The sequence below is a fragment of the Corythoichthys intestinalis genome, chromosome 2, assembly GCF_030265065.1.
Source record: "Corythoichthys intestinalis isolate RoL2023-P3 chromosome 2, ASM3026506v1, whole genome shotgun sequence".
Taxonomy (NCBI): domain Eukaryota; kingdom Metazoa; phylum Chordata; class Actinopteri; order Syngnathiformes; family Syngnathidae; genus Corythoichthys; species Corythoichthys intestinalis.
Window position 1 is genome coordinate 56,351,303 of NC_080396.1, and position 17,125 is coordinate 56,368,427.

The 17,125-nt window shown below is 40.2% G+C and overlaps 1 protein-coding gene across 1 annotated transcript in view; it reads right to left on the reverse strand.

The window, feature by feature from the left end:
• Positions 1 to 695: 695 nt before the first annotated feature.
• LOC130904922 (nucleolar protein 4-like) overlaps positions 696 to 17,125 on the reverse strand; it is an 89,827-nt gene continuing 73,397 nt past the window's right edge. Inside the window, exons 3-8 of the mRNA XM_057818038.1 lie at positions 15,266 to 15,669; positions 12,788 to 12,979; positions 12,520 to 12,708; positions 10,269 to 10,382; positions 9,016 to 9,244; positions 696 to 8,079 (exon numbers count right to left, since the gene is read on the reverse strand). Coding sequence (XP_057674021.1) covers positions 7,862 to 8,079; positions 9,016 to 9,244; positions 10,269 to 10,382; positions 12,520 to 12,708; positions 12,788 to 12,979; positions 15,266 to 15,669 — 1,346 coding nt within the window. The 3' untranslated portion in view covers positions 696 to 7,861. The remainder of the gene's footprint in view (positions 8,080 to 9,015; positions 9,245 to 10,268; positions 10,383 to 12,519; positions 12,709 to 12,787; positions 12,980 to 15,265; positions 15,670 to 17,125) is intronic.

Here is a 17,125-nt window from a genome sequence, read left to right on the forward strand (position 1 = left end):
GAAGACTGTTCCGTGGACTATTCTCGCCTGTGGGAACCTAAATCCAAGCACATTTACGTTTGCAGCCGACATTTTATTAATGGTGAGTAAACTTTAATCGATTTTTTTTTTTTTTCCCCAATTAGCTGCTAGGATTCAATAGACTAGGCAGTGGTTATTATTACCGTAACCTGCAACTATTTTTCTTTAATTTTATTTTTCTTTTGCCTTGAACTGCTCTGATTAGTCAATCGGTATATTATTGGCCTGGTGGGAATTGGTTATTTTACCGTGACGTGTTCACGGCTAAATAACGCTTGGAGGCGAATTACCGGTTACGGTAGAAATAATCACTTTGTATATACTACCAATTTTCTCAGCTCCACACAGTACATATTCCACATAATTGATAAAGGTCAACTTACTGGGTGACTTTATGAGGCAGTTGTAGATATTTCCACTGCAGGCCATTCCTTAGTTTATCCAGTTCAGCTATCAGCTGCGACTTTGTATGGGCAGATTTGTAAGCCATGTTCAAGAGGTTTTTATGAAAAAAGACGCAAAACACACCTGAAATATATGATTTTCAAACGTTTTGTCTACGGAATGTTTAGCTGTGCGTGTCCCCTTCACAAAATGGAAACACGTTGCTAAGCGAGGTGACATCATCGTGACATCACGCCGACTTCCTATATGGCTCGCGAGACATAGGTCCCCGATCTCTGACGTAGATTGTCACTGTCACTCGATGAATACTACCCGGTTACTGCAATTCCTTGTACTTGGCGAGACGTTCAACACATGGGTTCATCAGTTAAAAGCGGCGAGTACTTACTATTTGTGTTTATTACCTTTTCATTGCCTCAAAATATTTTTACTTTATCTACTTGTTAAACTAATTTTACAAATTATATAAAAACGAAAACATCTAGAGGGGTTTCAATATCAAATTATTTTAACTATAATAACGTTTATCTTTTAAGAAGTACAGTGTTTTATTATTTTGTTATAAATTGTAAATACATTATTAATAAATTGTTCTTTTTTATTATGTTAGCATTAGGCTGGCAGGCAGATTTGGAAGGCAAATACATTACCATCGATCATTATCTGAATCAACATACATGTTTGTAGGATATGGGAGGAAACCGGAATACTTCGAGAAACCCCGGCAGCCTCAGGAACAACATGCAAAATCCGCAGAGGAAGGCCATGTAATGCTTTTGTCACACTGATTAATTTGAAAGTAAACTGGAAGAGGCTAGTTATGAGTATTTTCCTTATTAACTCTTTATTTCATGATTCTGGTAAAATTTGATTATTTAAATGAGCGTTGAAAACCTGCTTAAATAATCACAACTATGATCGCAAAATTCTTCCAATATTATTTTGTCATAGTAGTTACAAATTCAGTGTAAGATTTCATTCTCATATAAAATTGTCATGAACAGTCCTTATTTTACTCTTGCTTCCGTGTCAATTGTATAGTCCTATGTCCTACCAGTGCCAGCAGCAAAGAGCCCCCCCCCCAACACACACACACACGTATACAAGATATGAACTGGTTAGCACAGTTTTTATTATTAGTAGTATATTTAGCTTTGTCTTGTACATCTCAGGAGGTCCAAAGAAAAATCAAAATTTCAGCAGTGAGAGCACATAAAAAAAAAGTCACCATTAGATTGTTCACATGATATGTTCTCTTTGACAAAACACAACAAAAAGTCTCATTTACATCTATGAACACAGTAGGTCCACTGTTGTATGGAATAAGAAAGACAATAAATAGAAAATGGTATCAAAGAGGGCAGCAAATGAGTTGTACAAAACGTGTTGTTTTTGTTTCCTGAGGTTGACGTGTCATTTGCAGCCTTCTCGCTCGCTAAACATACTAATAGACCCCCAAAGTGGGTCTCAATGGCTTTTTCATTCTTTCACACCGATTGGTGTGTGTGTATGTATGTACACATCTAAGCCCCCCCACACAAAAAAAATCACAATGGTACCAAGATGCTTTATGGTTTTTAGTTCAAGCCCAGTTTTGTTTCTTCAAGTGATGCGTAATGGGATATACAGGTAGATGGTAGCAGTCTTGATAGCATAAATTTGTAACACATTGAGTCACGCTAACAAACTATTAATATAGCCAAGCAGTTAGAATCCCTGATTGATACATGGCTAGATGCTTGCAACCTGTTAGGGGAAAAAAAAAAAAAACATGCTGACCACGCTGGATTTGTCGTGTTTGTGCTGACCTTGCACCTGCAACAGCAAGACTAGCACGACAATACAAAAAATCCAGCATAAAGTCGGTACTCACCAGCATATCCTGGTTGTTTTAGTTCAACTATCAACTGTAGGCACCCCCTCGGTGACCTATGACTATAGGCAACCTACCTACTATCAAGCCCGAAATATCTGCAAATTCCTGCCTGTAGGATAACCACAGTGGGCAGGCCCATTTTCAAGAAATGAAATGCCCACTCACCTTTGATGCTGACAGTTTGATAAAGTTGCAGTTTATAACGATCCAAGTCTTTAACGAACTAGGCTTGCTAGGTAGTTTCAACACTTCCAGTCTGGCTGGTGATGTTTTGGCCCAACAATGCATAGCCCGTACGCTAATCGCCATTTTTACTGCTAACCCTCCTTGTCTATCACCATCAATGGCAGGCAATCACTCACTCACTCACTCACTATTACATTGCCTTCAGTGACTCTGGACAATTGTTAAGTGGTCAGCATCACTAATTCAAGCATCTGAGATGCCATTGGGCTGTTAGCATCCTTATATTACACATGGCTTAATTTTAAAAATTAATGGTAAATGTTGAATTGAGAAAATTAAAACGTTTTTCAAAATAAATTTCGTTACTTTCAATCGGGTCGTACCGTTTCTCTAGTTGTGGGAAGGTAAACAAGGATTGTGAGGTGAAAAAGGGAACAGAGCAGAAAGTTGAAGTTCTGTACATGTAAACATCACACTTCCACTGAGTGAAACGAGGCTGAGCAAGCAAGCAATTCAGTTAACAATCCAATTAAAAAAACGACCATAGGAGAAAAAAAAACATCAATGCTTGCAAAGCATCGTAAATAATAAGCAGTTGGCCCGACTGTGAATTTGTATCCTCATTTAGGGTCAGGAGTGTGCTGAGGTCTACCCAAGGTTACTTTGGGGGGCTGGGTACACTGCAGACTGGTCACCAGTCAATAGCTGGGCACGTATACAGTAGACAGGCATTTAGTACACTCACATTCACACTAATGGGCAATTTAAGAGTCTATTCACCAAAGATTACTTATAGGTGAAAGGCATTGGGTACACCGTGGATCAGTCCTTAGTCAATCTTGCTTTTACACTCACCCATGTATGGACAGTTTTGAGTCTCCAATGAACCTAGAGTAGCATGCTTGTTGTTGGAATGTGAGTAAACAAAGAAAACTCACACAAGCACAGGGAGAACATGCACACAAGGAGGCTCAAGCTGAACGTAATCACGAGAAAGACTCTGAGACGTGCTAAACGTTAGTCCATTGTACCGCAGAAAAATTATGAAGTCACAAATTCAACCTTTAAGTGCTGGCATTTGTTCTTAAAGTTTGTGATCACTCTTCCAAAAACACAGCTCACCTTTTCCATCATTATGTCCCGACTTATTTGATAAAATAAACGACTGGAAAACAATAAATAAAGGTGTTATTTCTCTTTGAGGAATGCGAATGGATGCATGATGGCGGCCAGGATACATTTTGGAATGTGTACTTGCAGCAAACACTGTCGGACATTGTACAAAGCCCCCAAAACAATAAACACACATTTAAAAAGATCACAACGCTGATTACACAAGCTTTCGTCAGGAGGTGGAGTTTACCGGTAAAACCTTTTTCTTCTGAATAGCAAATTACAACTAGGCAAAGATTGTCCTTTGCTGGTATTTGTTGTTTTTCTGTTTATCTTAATAGAGGGAGACTAACATGTTCTCACTTGAAATATGCTCTCATTCTATTTACTGGACCAACACAAATGCTTAGCACAGGGGTGGATTAACTTTTGTGCTCAAGGGCCACATTACAGTTCGCAAACTGATAGATCCACGAAGTAACAAAAATAAAATTTAAAAACGTTAAAATGTGTAGGTATGTATAATTAGGAGAAAAAAAAAACACACTGTATACATATGAATTTTTTTTTTATTATTATTAATAATTCATTTACCAATTAGTTCAATGTATAAGTAAAATATATAATTATAAATAATAATAATGAATTTATAATTTTATAAATGTATATTTTCATTTGACTATATGCATTAAATATATTAGCTAATTATTGAATAAAATAACTGAATAAATAAAGGACAAACATATTGATGCAAACTTGGTGCTAGGTGGGCCAGATTAATGAAGAGAGCACGCCATGTGGCACCCGGGTCATACGCGTATTTATCCCACACCTGGCTTAGAACCTTTAAAACCTGATTGCAGCACAGTGACAAACGAGTCACATGACATCATTGCTCCCAAACACCCAACCCCTTCTCACTCTTTTTTTTCTTTTTTGCATATTTGTCAACAAATTAAAACAAGAAAAAAAAACATTCTTCACAGTTCAAATCGGGAATGTTCCACAAAAATTGCTCAGCCCTCACAATGTGAGACTGCCTGATGTTGAGGGAACATTGTGATTATCAGCTGCATTGCGTAAAAACAAAATTAGAGCAATAAAAACAAGTGCGATTTGCACCACATGCCTTCAATTCCAACACAAAATTGCAAAATCGGTCAGAAAAAAAGTTGCCTTTTTAAACTCCATCTGTCTGTACCTCAGTCTAAGGTTCTTTTTTTTTTTTTTTTTTTTTTTTTACGGTCATTCTTGTAAAAAAAAAAAAAAAAAAAAATCTATAATAAACACCGAGAGTCACCAATTAGCCAAGGCAGGACCTTAATTTACTGATTTGACCAAGCTTGCTGTATGAAAACAGTACAGAATACGAGGTACTTTACTGTCAAGCCACGCTCCAAACACTGATGCTGGTTTTGATGAATGACTTCAATTTTATGTTGAGGTAATTTTCTCCTTCATCCATTAATTTTCTGTACTGCTTGTCCTCAGTAGGGTCGCAGGGGTGCTGGAGCTTATCACTATCATGACCAAGCTGCCAGTCATTCCAGGGCACATATAGACAAACACAATTTCACACTCACAGGCACACCTATGGCCAAGAGTGTTAACCGACCAACCATGCATGTTTCGTTAGAAGTGAGACGACCTGCAGAAAACCCACATACAGTGCTGCTCAAAAGTTTGTGAACCCCCTCAACATTTTGGAATTTTCTATTATTTCAACCTGATTTCCTAATCAATCAATTCAGTAGTTTTTTTTTTTTTTTTTTTAACAGTTGTGTTGTCGAGACTAAATTAAAAAGAGTTTTCATCAACTGATGTAGGTGCAAAATTGAACTGTTTGGTCACAACCAAAACCGCCATGTCTGGCGAAAAGTCAACACTGCATACCACCAAAAGAACCTTCTCCCAACAGTGAAGCATGGAGGTGGGAATGTCAAGATCTGGGCTTGCTTTTCATCCTCAGGACCTGGACAACTCCACATAGTCCAGGGAATCATGAATTCTGAGGAATATTGTCAAATCCTAGAACATAACCTGACACCATCTGTTTTGAAGTTAAAGCTTGGCAGAAGGTGGATCATGCAACATGATAATGATCCAAAGCATTCCAGCAATACAACCAAGGAATGGCTGAAAAAGAAGAAGATTCGTGTTCTGGACTGGCCCAGTCAAAGTCCTGACCTAAATCCCATTGAAATGCTGTGGCGGGACCTGAAGCGAGCAGTTCATGCCAGACGCCCATCAAACCTCTCTCAACTGACTGCGTTCTGCAAGGAAGAATGGGCAAAAATCCCCCAAAGTAGATGTGAGAGGCTGATTAGTCACTACAGAAACCGTTTGGTTGAGGTAATCTCTGCAAAAGGAGGCGCAATATCCTATTAACTGAAGGGGTTCACATACTTTTGCACACATGATATCTGAGTTTTTCTTAAATCAACCACTTTTGTTAAATAAAGAATGACAATATAACTATTTCTTTTGTTTCAGTCCATTATTTGGAATGTCAGTATTGTGGATTTGGGTATAACTTAACATTTAATATGGTTATTTTAGTTTTTTTTACAAAAAATCTGACCATCGCTTTGGGGTTCACAAACTTTCGAGCAGCACTGTAAGCATGGGGTGAACAAGCAAACTTCACAAAGGAAGTCTGTCGCCCAGAATTAAACCCTTGGTTTCAGAACTTTGAGGCAGATAGATATGTTAAGCAGTCATCCACCATGCCAGAAAACTAAATCAGTGTATTGAGATTCTTGATAAATTAGAAGTGAACATAACAAAGGCAAACACACAATTTTAACATGTTAGCCCAAGAAGGAAAAAAAACCAAGTGTGGCATTTTCATTTTAAACAACAAAAAGGCTCGATTGTTAATTCCAAGCGTCGCTTGTTAGCACGGATTTTGTTAGCTGATTCGTTAGAGCCAGTTATCTTAGTATCTTTTAGCTTGTCTTAGCAATACCAAATGATGCATATGATCCATTCCTTCCATGTGGGATGTTCCATGTAGTATGTAGTATAAAAACGTCAATTTCAATGAAAGAATGATTTTATGCCTAGCTGTGACCAGTGACGACATTGACATGTTAACTCCCTGTAAAACGTATACACGTTGCCAATTAAAAGCTTGTTGTTTCCGAACAAAAAAGAATGACAACCAGATATAACTCGAGACTGCTCATGACCTGATCCAGGCCATGTTAAGTAGAGCTCATACATACGACTTAAAATAATAAGTGACATCCACTGACGTGGTCAACTTGCTGACTCCAGTAGTTGTACAATGAGTGTACAAAAAATGTTTGCTGTTTCTTAAATAAAAGAATACAACTTTAATCGAAGCTAACTCTCCTCGTGACAAATCGAGACTGCTATTTGACTGATCCAGACCAAGCTAATTGAGTCTCATGTGTAAGACAAAAGCCATTACCGACATCCAATAACTTAGTAAAATTGCCGACTAGCTGTGCGATGTAAAAACATTAAAGTTGGACTTAATCTTTGCTTTTTTAAAATAAAAAGATACAATGTTAAGCTAACATCCTCCTCGCAACAAATTGAGGCTGCTCATTAGCTGACCAAGACAAGAAACGTTAGTCCCACAGCCAATAACGAACACATTGCGACTTTCTGCCTAGTCGGCGGACCAGCCAAAAAAAACATGTAACACAAGAAAGCTTTTGGTGGTCCCTCGTTGTCGCTGTTTGTGAGGTCTCGCGTGTGTCGATGGCAGAAGCGCCGCCTCTCGTTTTCAGCAGCAATCCAAATGCTCTTCTCTTCCTCTGGAGGGCGCCAGCGAAAAAGAGCAGGAGCCTTAGGTCCACCGAGAAGCGACGAAGGAGGTCCGAGGAGTGACGACCACGTTAGAGTGGGAGGTAATAAAGGAGTAGTCATTAGCATTTAGCACACACATACACATCTTCATCCTTTTTATCCTTAGCTGAGTATTTACAGCATTGGGGCAGGAAGTAGATGATTGAGGTATTTCCCGCTCTGGTCTACAGGCGCCCGAGGTGCATATGAAATAGCAGGGAGAGGACCAGGTAAAAGTGCTTCTATGTACAAGCCAGCGTGTCCTAGAGAGTCTCATTGCGGGGTGTGTGTAGGGAGGGCATGAGGCAAAACGCTTTTACTCGGAGGCTCGCGCTGATTGTGATAGGAACGGGATAACCTCCTCAAGCTACAAGTGCTAGGCGAAGATTTCACACTTCTTCCACATTTCATTCGGGTAAGGAGTGCATGCGTGTTTGCTCTTCAGTTCTGCTGCAGGATGAGGCTCTCCAACTCGTCAGCAGAGCGCAGGAGGAAGGCGGCCGACTCCCGGTATCCGGCGATCAGCTGACGAACAGCCGCAATCTCCGGTTGGCTTAGTTGCGCTGAGGCCCCACTGCTGACGCCCCGCCCACCCAGACAGTGGTTGGCGCCTGCCATGTTCCCAGATGAGAGCGACTTCATGCTGAGGTCTGTAGGGCCTGGTGAAGAATGAGAAAAAGTCTGCAAATTGGACCTTAAAATAACTAAGATGTGAATACAGTGGTATGAAAAAATATCGAAACCAATGTTGAATTGTTTGGGAGTAACACACAGCGTCATGTGTGAAGGAAAAATGGAGCAGCTCACCAACATCAACACCTCATCCCCACCGTGAAGCATGGTGGAGGTAGCCTCATCATTTGGGGCTGTTTTGCTACCTCAGGGCCTGGAAAACTTGCAATCATTAATGGAAGAATGAATTCGAAAGTTTATCAGGATGTTTTGCAGGAAAACCTGAGGCCGTCTGACAGATAGTTGAAGCTAAAAAGAGGATGGATGCTGCAACAAGACAATGATCCAAAAGACAAGTAAATCAACTTCAGAATGGTTTCAGAAGAGGAAAATACATGTTTTAGAGTGGCCAAGTCCAAATCAAGACTTTAACCCCATTGAGATGCTGTGGCATTACCTAAAGACAGTGATTTGTGCCACACATCCCAGGAATCTGACTGAACTACAGCAGTTTTGTAGCAAAGAATGAGCGATGATGAGTCCTGATCGATGTGCCAGACTGATCTGCAGCTACAGGAAGCATCTGGTTGAAAATATTAAATGTGATGGTTTGCTTACTTATTTTTCCCCTTTCAGTCATTGTTTACATACTATCCTCATTAAAATATGAAAACCTATAAATGTTTGAGTGGTTTTAGTTAAAGCAGACACTGTTTTTCGTCTGTGTGATTTTGACAAAGATCAGATTACATTTAAAGGTGATTTTATGCAGAAATGTGAGAAATTCCAAAAGGTTCAGATACTTTTTCATACCACTGTATTTTGTATTAATCCTCCTTTCAAATAATTCAGTCAGTCAATGAATTGTCGGCCTTTAAATAACTGTTTTAGTAAAAACTAGCTCTGTCCTCCTCAATTCTCACCGTTGCTCTGTGCGGCGGCGGTCGTCAGGGAGACGGGATGCTGCACAGTGCTGCTCAGTCCCAGGTATCCACGGTAACCATAGCTGAGGCCAGCCCCGTTGATGTAGACCTGTGGCTCCTGGTTGGAGAAAGTGGACGCGGCAAGCGAGAAGGCGGAGGAAACGAGCGACGCCGGCTCCCTTGGCGCAGCGCTGCCACTGGAGGGTTTGTCCAGCGAGATCTGTTCATCCTGAAATCGCCGAACAGTTATTTTATAATTGCTTACTTTGTTGATGATGAGAAAAAAAATGTCTGTGTACAAGTTCAATATGAGTTACTGTCGTAGGTCCCAAATACACAGAAGAGAGACTGCAGAGGCGGAGCTTGTGGGAAAAGACTCAGTGCTCTTGTACTTTTTTGACAGCGAAGACAATGCCGCACATGCTTTGAAATTTGGTACGCCAGTCTTTGCCTATTGTCGTACCAGCATGGTGCTAGTGATTTAGCAGACACTTGTTGAGAAACTATGGTTTAAGTTTGGATGGCATAGAAATAGAGCCCGATGTGTGAATTAATATGTAAACCGTTAACGGGTTATGAATCTGTATTGTCCGAAGACACAGTATTATCCTGTTTTTTCATGGTGATTTATGATTCTTTTTTTTATTTTATACTCTGTGTGTTATATGGCTAAAATGGCTCTAGGTTCTCGTTGAGGTGTACTGCACCAAGGTAGAGCCAGACCATCCATACAGTAGGCTAGTTGCCTACTCATTTATTTGGAATAATAGGCCTAGTGGGTCTAAAATTATGTGGACACAAGCCGTGATGCCGGACTGCTTTGAATCTGTGTTGTGCTATGATTAGGGGCCTTATAGCATATTATTTCTGTTCTCTTGGTTCGTTATCCACCATGTTCATTGGATGGACTTCAAAATGACATAGTTGATCTCTGTGGTGCTGAAGCTTGTCAGCCCTGCAGTTGAGAACGTGTGAATGATGTGAAATTATGTCATGATTATCTTTATTATTTGGGTTGAAAGGGCACGGTCATATTTCTTGCCCAATTTTGTCCTGACACTGGGACACTTGTATTCTTTCTGAACCAAAAAATGAATTTGAAAACATTCCATTTTTAGGTTTTTTTTTTTTTTTTTTTTTTACAAGACATTTTCTCTGGCACCCTATTGTTTACAAACATCATCAAATGGTCTAGAGACTTGTCACTTGTGATGAAAGGTTGATGTAGAGTATGCGTAATCGTGGTGGCTCACGTGATAGGCGTCCAGGCGCATCCTCTTGGCAGCGTTGCGCGATTCGCTCTCGCAAGCAGCGGCCAGGATGTTCTCTGCCATAGCGGATGTGAGGTGAGGCGGAGTGGGCCGTGTCTGTGGGTGGATGATGTATTAAATTTTGCCACCAGATGGCAACAAATCTTTTCTATGACCATTAATTTGAAACACTTGTCCTGACAATATTTTACTGATATGGGTGTTGTGCAGCATTTGAAACAAACTGAAACAGCACCCCTTCAAAAACATAGTGTAGCGTTGTGGTAAAGAGGTGTATATACAACAACAAAAATAGCATAAGTTGCCTAAATTTCATTTTATTGCATACAATAAGTGACAAATATTTGCATGAAAACTCATACGTTCAATGAAATCATTGAACAAGTTAGTAAATTATAATGACATATGTTTTTTTTTTTTTATATTTATTTATAGCACAAAAGTAATACAAATGACTTAATGGCCTCCCATTTGTTTGGTATTACGTCTTGCTGTATTGGGCCCGTTTTTTTTTTTTTTTTTTTTCTGTATCGGTATAATTCTCATGAAACACCTTGTTTCTCTAGTATTTTCACTTGTGTGAATGACTTTTAAGAAACATTTTGGGGTACAGTAGAAGTACTATAATCCTGGTGTTAAACCAGATACGACACTTTTACGTGCTGCTGGTAGCTGTGGGGTTCCTAGCCTACATGGTGCGCCTGGCGACAAGAAATTAAAAAAAAAAAAAAAAAAAACGATTTTCAAACAAAAAACAATGGTTCACCCACAAAATGCAGTTCATAAAGTATACTTTGCACAACTCAACAACCAAAACACAGTATTTGCTAATAGTGTTACATTTATTAACACTATCAAATCAGTTGAAAGTGCACAACAATAAATATGTGCAATAGAATATTAATTTAACACCACAAACATTAATTGAATATTAGCAATAATAAAGAAAGTGTGGAAGGTTCTACTTGTGAATATTTGGCTCAGATGTGTTGACCAGTACAGGGGCTCGGTTAGACAGGACAGGAGATAAAATCAAATACTTTTTGGGCTCATGTGCAGGTGTGCGTACACGTACACACATTTATTATCTGGTGAATAACACATGCATATCATCCATATTCACAAAGCTCTTAATGTGTTTACCTTATTAAACATTAAATCACATTATTTTAACTATGAACCAACTATAGTGAACATTTGTACGCGATCTCCCTTCAAATCACTATATTCACTACTCACATTAATTATTTTTGATATGATGCTAACAGTCGTAGCTGATAATTTTTTTTTTTTTTTAAACTAACAACTACGAAATTACGAGTGTTAATGATAAAAAACAAAAAACAGACACAAAATCACATTTAACACAACTATTCCTCCACCTACCATTGTGAGGAATGTTCACAATCTATGCGCAGCGCCTTTAATTCACTTTACAAGGCATACTCGAATCATCATTGAAGGAGCAGACGCACGAGCAGTTTCCAAAACAAATGTGCCGCTCTAAAAAAAGGTAACTTAATTAAACTATTATACGACTTCAATAATTTTTAACAGAAAGAATAAATACTTTCAATTACTTGGTCATATATTCAAATTTAAAAATAGATTCTTTCCACATTAAGAATCAAAGTCAACCCTAGGTGAGTGACACTGTTAACTGATCCAATCCACCTCCACCTTCTCCTTGAGGTGTTGCGTGCAGAAAAAACTGCTGTCTGCAGGGGGCGTCATTGCAACGCTAGGGGCGCCAATTATAATAGTGGACAATCACTCTTCCCTGGCAATTTGCAGCCCTGGACGACCACCTAACCTAACTTTGTCAGGAACCTCCATCAGCTGGTAGCTGAGGCTTAGGACACGTCACGAACGCATGCATTCATCGCCCACCAGATGCGATCCATTACGTCAAGGGGGTCAAACAGATTCCACAAAAGGCGGCAGTGGGTCCTGGTCTTTGTTTCAACAGATCCAGCACAGACAGTTCAACCAATGAGGTTTCTGCTAAAATAAATAGCACCTGACTGCAATCAAGTGATTATACTTGTAAGACACCAGATTGGTGAAAAGGTACTCATTTCGTTTGGTTGGAATGAAATCCAGCACCCACTCTGGCCGTTTGAGGACCGGTTTGATACCCCTGCTTTAAGTTGTGTTCACTGCCATTATACAGTGGCCCTATAGAAAAGCCGTGTACAATATACAGTGTCCAGTAGTAAGCCCGATGAAGTACCTCCATGCCGTTCTTCTTCATGCGTCGGCAGGATTTGAGGTAGGTGCGAATCCGCTTGCGGGCCCGTTCTTGGAATTCTGGAAATTGTCTGCTGCAGGACTCTATTATGGCCTGGATCTTCTCTTTGGGCTGCTTGGAGATGGGTACCATCCTGTCGAGGTTCTCATCCACAAACAGGCGCACAAACATCTGGAGAAATGAACGACAGATGGCAATGTTCTTGGATAAACCGTTATCATTGTGGTACCATGTAGCTACACCCACTGACATTGAAAGCCTTCAGCCTCTCTGGGTCGACGCCCTCTGTGTCATTGATCTTGTCACTGTCATCGTGCTCGTCATGTTCATCGTCATCATCATCGGGGGCAACGGGGCCTCCGAGACGGCCGGCACTCAGGTCTTCGGCACTCACTTCCATTTTAATGCTGTCGTAGCTGCCACCAGAGCTGTATACAGGTGACTAGGCATGCACACACACCACATTAACATTATAGTAGTGCTGTATACAGGTGACTAGGCATGCACACACACCACATCAACATTATAGTAGTGCTGCAAGGATTAATCGATTAACTCGAGTATTCGATTGGAAAAAATATTCAAAATAAATTTTGATGCTTTGAGTATTCGTTTAATTAAAGTGGCGTTGTAATGATATATTTTGAAAGTGTTTGCATCTAGTTTTACTGATTTGGGTGGATACACTGCCCTCTAGTCTGCCTCATTTCACGTGGCTGAATCCAGCTGCTCCATGTTAAGACCAACCAAGTTTTTGTTTGAGCTAATGTTTTTTTTTTTTAATGCATTCGTTATTTAGTTTACAGGTATATTTAGCAGTTTTTTGTAGGAATGTGTGTCCGAACCATTTGTTAAGAGCATTGTGGGGGGAAAAAAACATTTGCATTTTAATAGCATTTAAGCTAGCGGACTTTGATTTAGCCAATTGTTCTTTTGTTGTACATAGATAATTTTTTTTCTTACCGTATGAGGCTCAGCTCAGGTATTTTAATTTTTCATGTTCCTTATCCGATTACTCGCTTATTCGAACTAACTAGTTCATCTATTGATAAACTACTAAAATAATCGATAGCTGCAGCCCTATATTATAGTAATACCTTATTGAATCAGTATTCAACACAAATGCATGCGCACTACATTAAGGTTAGTCAGGATTAGCGAAATTATTAAATTTTGTTAAATACCACAGTCATGAGAGTGAGAATTTCTGAGAGTTGTATCTTATTTTCTTTGAGGTCAAAAATTTACATGAGTATACAAAAAGTAAAATGTCTTTAAGAGGCAGCTGAAGAGCTTTTCGGATTTCTGTGTAATTTTACGAATATAAACTTTGTACAAGTTCGTCAAAACAACGAAGGCATTTTAACACATAACTGCGAGGATAATTGAGGTTTTTTTTTTTTTTTTTTGGTGCACTCCTTTAATCGTCCGTTCCCAAATCCAGAAGTGTGACGTAAATTTCTGAACACAAACGAAGACTATCCACAGCGAGCACAGCAGCAGCAATGATATCAGTGATATTTCCACCAAAGGTAACCATTAAGGATCGCTCTTTCGTGATGCTTACGGTGGCAAAGGGTCCCAGGAAAGATTATCTACAATTAATCCCTACATGTTTGAACCTGAGGCGTCAAATGATGACTTACTCGCCACAGCAGATGTTGGTGATTACGCTGGTTGGGAGCTCGACACTTCAGGAAAGAGTGGTAGGCATCTAACATCGTGATTTCTCTCTGAACCGGGGAGAGGTTCTTCTGCTTCACTCTCACAAAAGCGGTCCAAAACTTTGCAAGTTTTTTTGGGCCACTAATAGAGTCTCGAGCCTTCGTGTGAGCAATTCATCGCTACACATCGAGATGGCATGACAAATCTCGCGAGTAAAACCCAGTAAATGTTTGCAACATATTGTGAGGATAGCTATACTTTCGAATTAGAGTGCTGGCAGGGTCCTCAGGTATTAACGTCATCAGGTAGCAGCCGGCGGCGAGGCGCATCCTACATTGCTAAGGTGTTGCCATGGCAGTAATTAAAAAACTACACAGTCAATTAAATATATGTATATATATATATATATATATATATATATTTTTTTTTTTTAGTTTTGAGACAGCAAATTATGCATTTAATACAATTTAACGGAGTAAAACGCTCAAGAATGAAATCTGAAAAGCTCTTCAGCTGCCCTTTCTGGAACATGGGGAGTACAAGTCATGGCTTTGGAAGCTCCTGATAGGTTAACTGACAAGCCGAGTTAATTGACGGCACTCCTAGGGATGTATTTAAGGCCACAACTAAAACATTTTTCTTCCTTGTTTGCAATCATGGGAAAATCAAAAGAAATCGGCCAGAAAATCGGAGAGAGAATCGGGGAGCTCTACAAGTGTGGTTCATCCTTGGGTGCAATTTCCTGACGCTTGTGTGTGCCACATTCATCTGTTCAAACAGTTATATGCAAGCAGACACATTAGTCCAGCCACCGGTCATGAAGGAGACAGGCAGACAAAAAATGCCTTTATTTGTAATTGTGGGTCCTAAGAAAATGAGTGCTGGAAAGACAAAGTAAAGGTACCATTTTATTATCAACTCTTTGGGGGTTTTACTTACTTTTACACACTGTATATACCCTTTAAGATTTTTTGTCAGGTAGTGGGAACATATTATAATGTAAAATGAGTGCTTTGGATTAACTTTCTTCTTCTTAGGTCGGGAAACATTGCCGGTTGCTCACCTTGCCGCCATAGTCACGATCCAGTCGCAGTTCACTTCCATGTGTGTAAGAGTTTGACACAGGCAGAGCGGGATGAGGAGCCAGTGGAGATTTGGCGGCCAGCGGGTACTTCCTGCGCAGCTCCTCGGGTACATTAGGATGCAAGGCGCCGAGCAGGGCTGCCGCCGCCGCTGACACAGTGACGGGCAAGTGGGGGGTTCCCAGAGGCGGTCTCTGAGGGGACGGGTCGCTCAGGTTCATAGGTTGATGGTCTTCAGAGGATGAGGATGTGGGCGTGCTGAAGTCCAGCGGGAGGGGGCCACAATTCCCATTGACAACCTCAACTTCCCTGACAACGGCAGCGGCAGAGGAGGATGGAGGGGTGAGGGTGGGAAGACCGCTGCCGCTCTCGGACGATGAATCGTCTGTAAAGAAAGAAAGGGAAATAAGTTATTGGTAGTGTTTTGAGTGAAGTTTGACATAAATCATTTGTTTCTTTAATTTACATTATTTTTTCCCTGGAGTGTGCATTACTTCAAGATAATCACACATTTCCAGCAGGTGGAAGCATTCTGTGATCTGTGATAGACATAGATCTACCAACACATGATATCATTTTACCACACTATAATGCCTAAAATATTGAGAAGGCTCTGTCTGGCCCTTTTTTAAAGAAGGTTTGATTGGCGTCACGTGCGTGAGGTCACAATGGCTGCGTGGCATGGTCTATAGCTAGCCTGATTCATAACCCTCACCTCAACCATGCCCGTGTCTTACAAGTCATGCCCCCACACTAACCTCAACCAAGCCCCATCTTGAATCATTGCTAGATACATCTAGGATGATATGCCCCGTTTTGCAAGTCACACCACTGTTTTTCAGGCCACAGACTGATACAATTTAAAGCATTTGCTCACCTCCTTGACTCACTTATAATTTTAAGTGACATCGCATTCTTTATGTAAAGTTTTAGTATGATGTCAGCCCGTCTATTATAGCTAGAACAGTCTCAACTATTCTGGAAAGCTTTCTGCTAGGTTTAGGAGTGTATTTATGTGGATTGTTTAATCATTCTTTTAGAAACAATTTGCGAGGCCACACACTATGTTGGAATGAAAGGCCCTGCTCACAGTTTCTGCAGTAAATGCATACCAAAAGTGTTCTGTCAGGTTGATGTCAGGATTCTACATGGCAGTTAAGTTCATCCATATAAAAATGTGTAATCCATGTCTTTATCATGTTGGAACATGAATGGGTTCTCAACACACTGTTCCCACAAAGTTTCCGAAACATGAAAGTGTCTAAAATGCTGAAGAATTTAATGTTTGTTAATGCGGATGGCCTTTACCTGTACCTGTTCTAAAATAACTTTGCATAAGTGTAAAAACTACGGTAATTACGTGGATGAGATATGTTGGGGGGGCGCAGAGGGATGCCGATGGTGGCACAAGTGACCTCGGGGAACATACTTTTTTGCCGTACTAGAATAAAGTGGGTGGCAGGGGCGCTCTCATTTTCAGAGTGTGCGCAGTATTTTTGAACCAAACAAGAGCATATAGCAAAGCGCACTGGAGATATGAAGAGCTAAGACGAGGAAATATGAGGAAGCGTATCTAGTGTTTGGCTTTTGGGTTTGACTTTTAATACAGTGGGAGACACGGAAAGACCAGTCTTATTACAGTGTCTAAAAATGTTTGCAGCAGACATCAGGAAGCCAGATCAATTAAGACTATTACTGTCCGCGCCCTACATGATTGTTTTTCCCTTCTGCATTCCCACAATGAACCGACAAAGTGATCCGAAGTAGTGGCTGATTGGTAGCCCTCTGGACAAGTTCTCCCCCTCAGGTGTTCCCACACATGGGGAAGCCTTGAGATATCT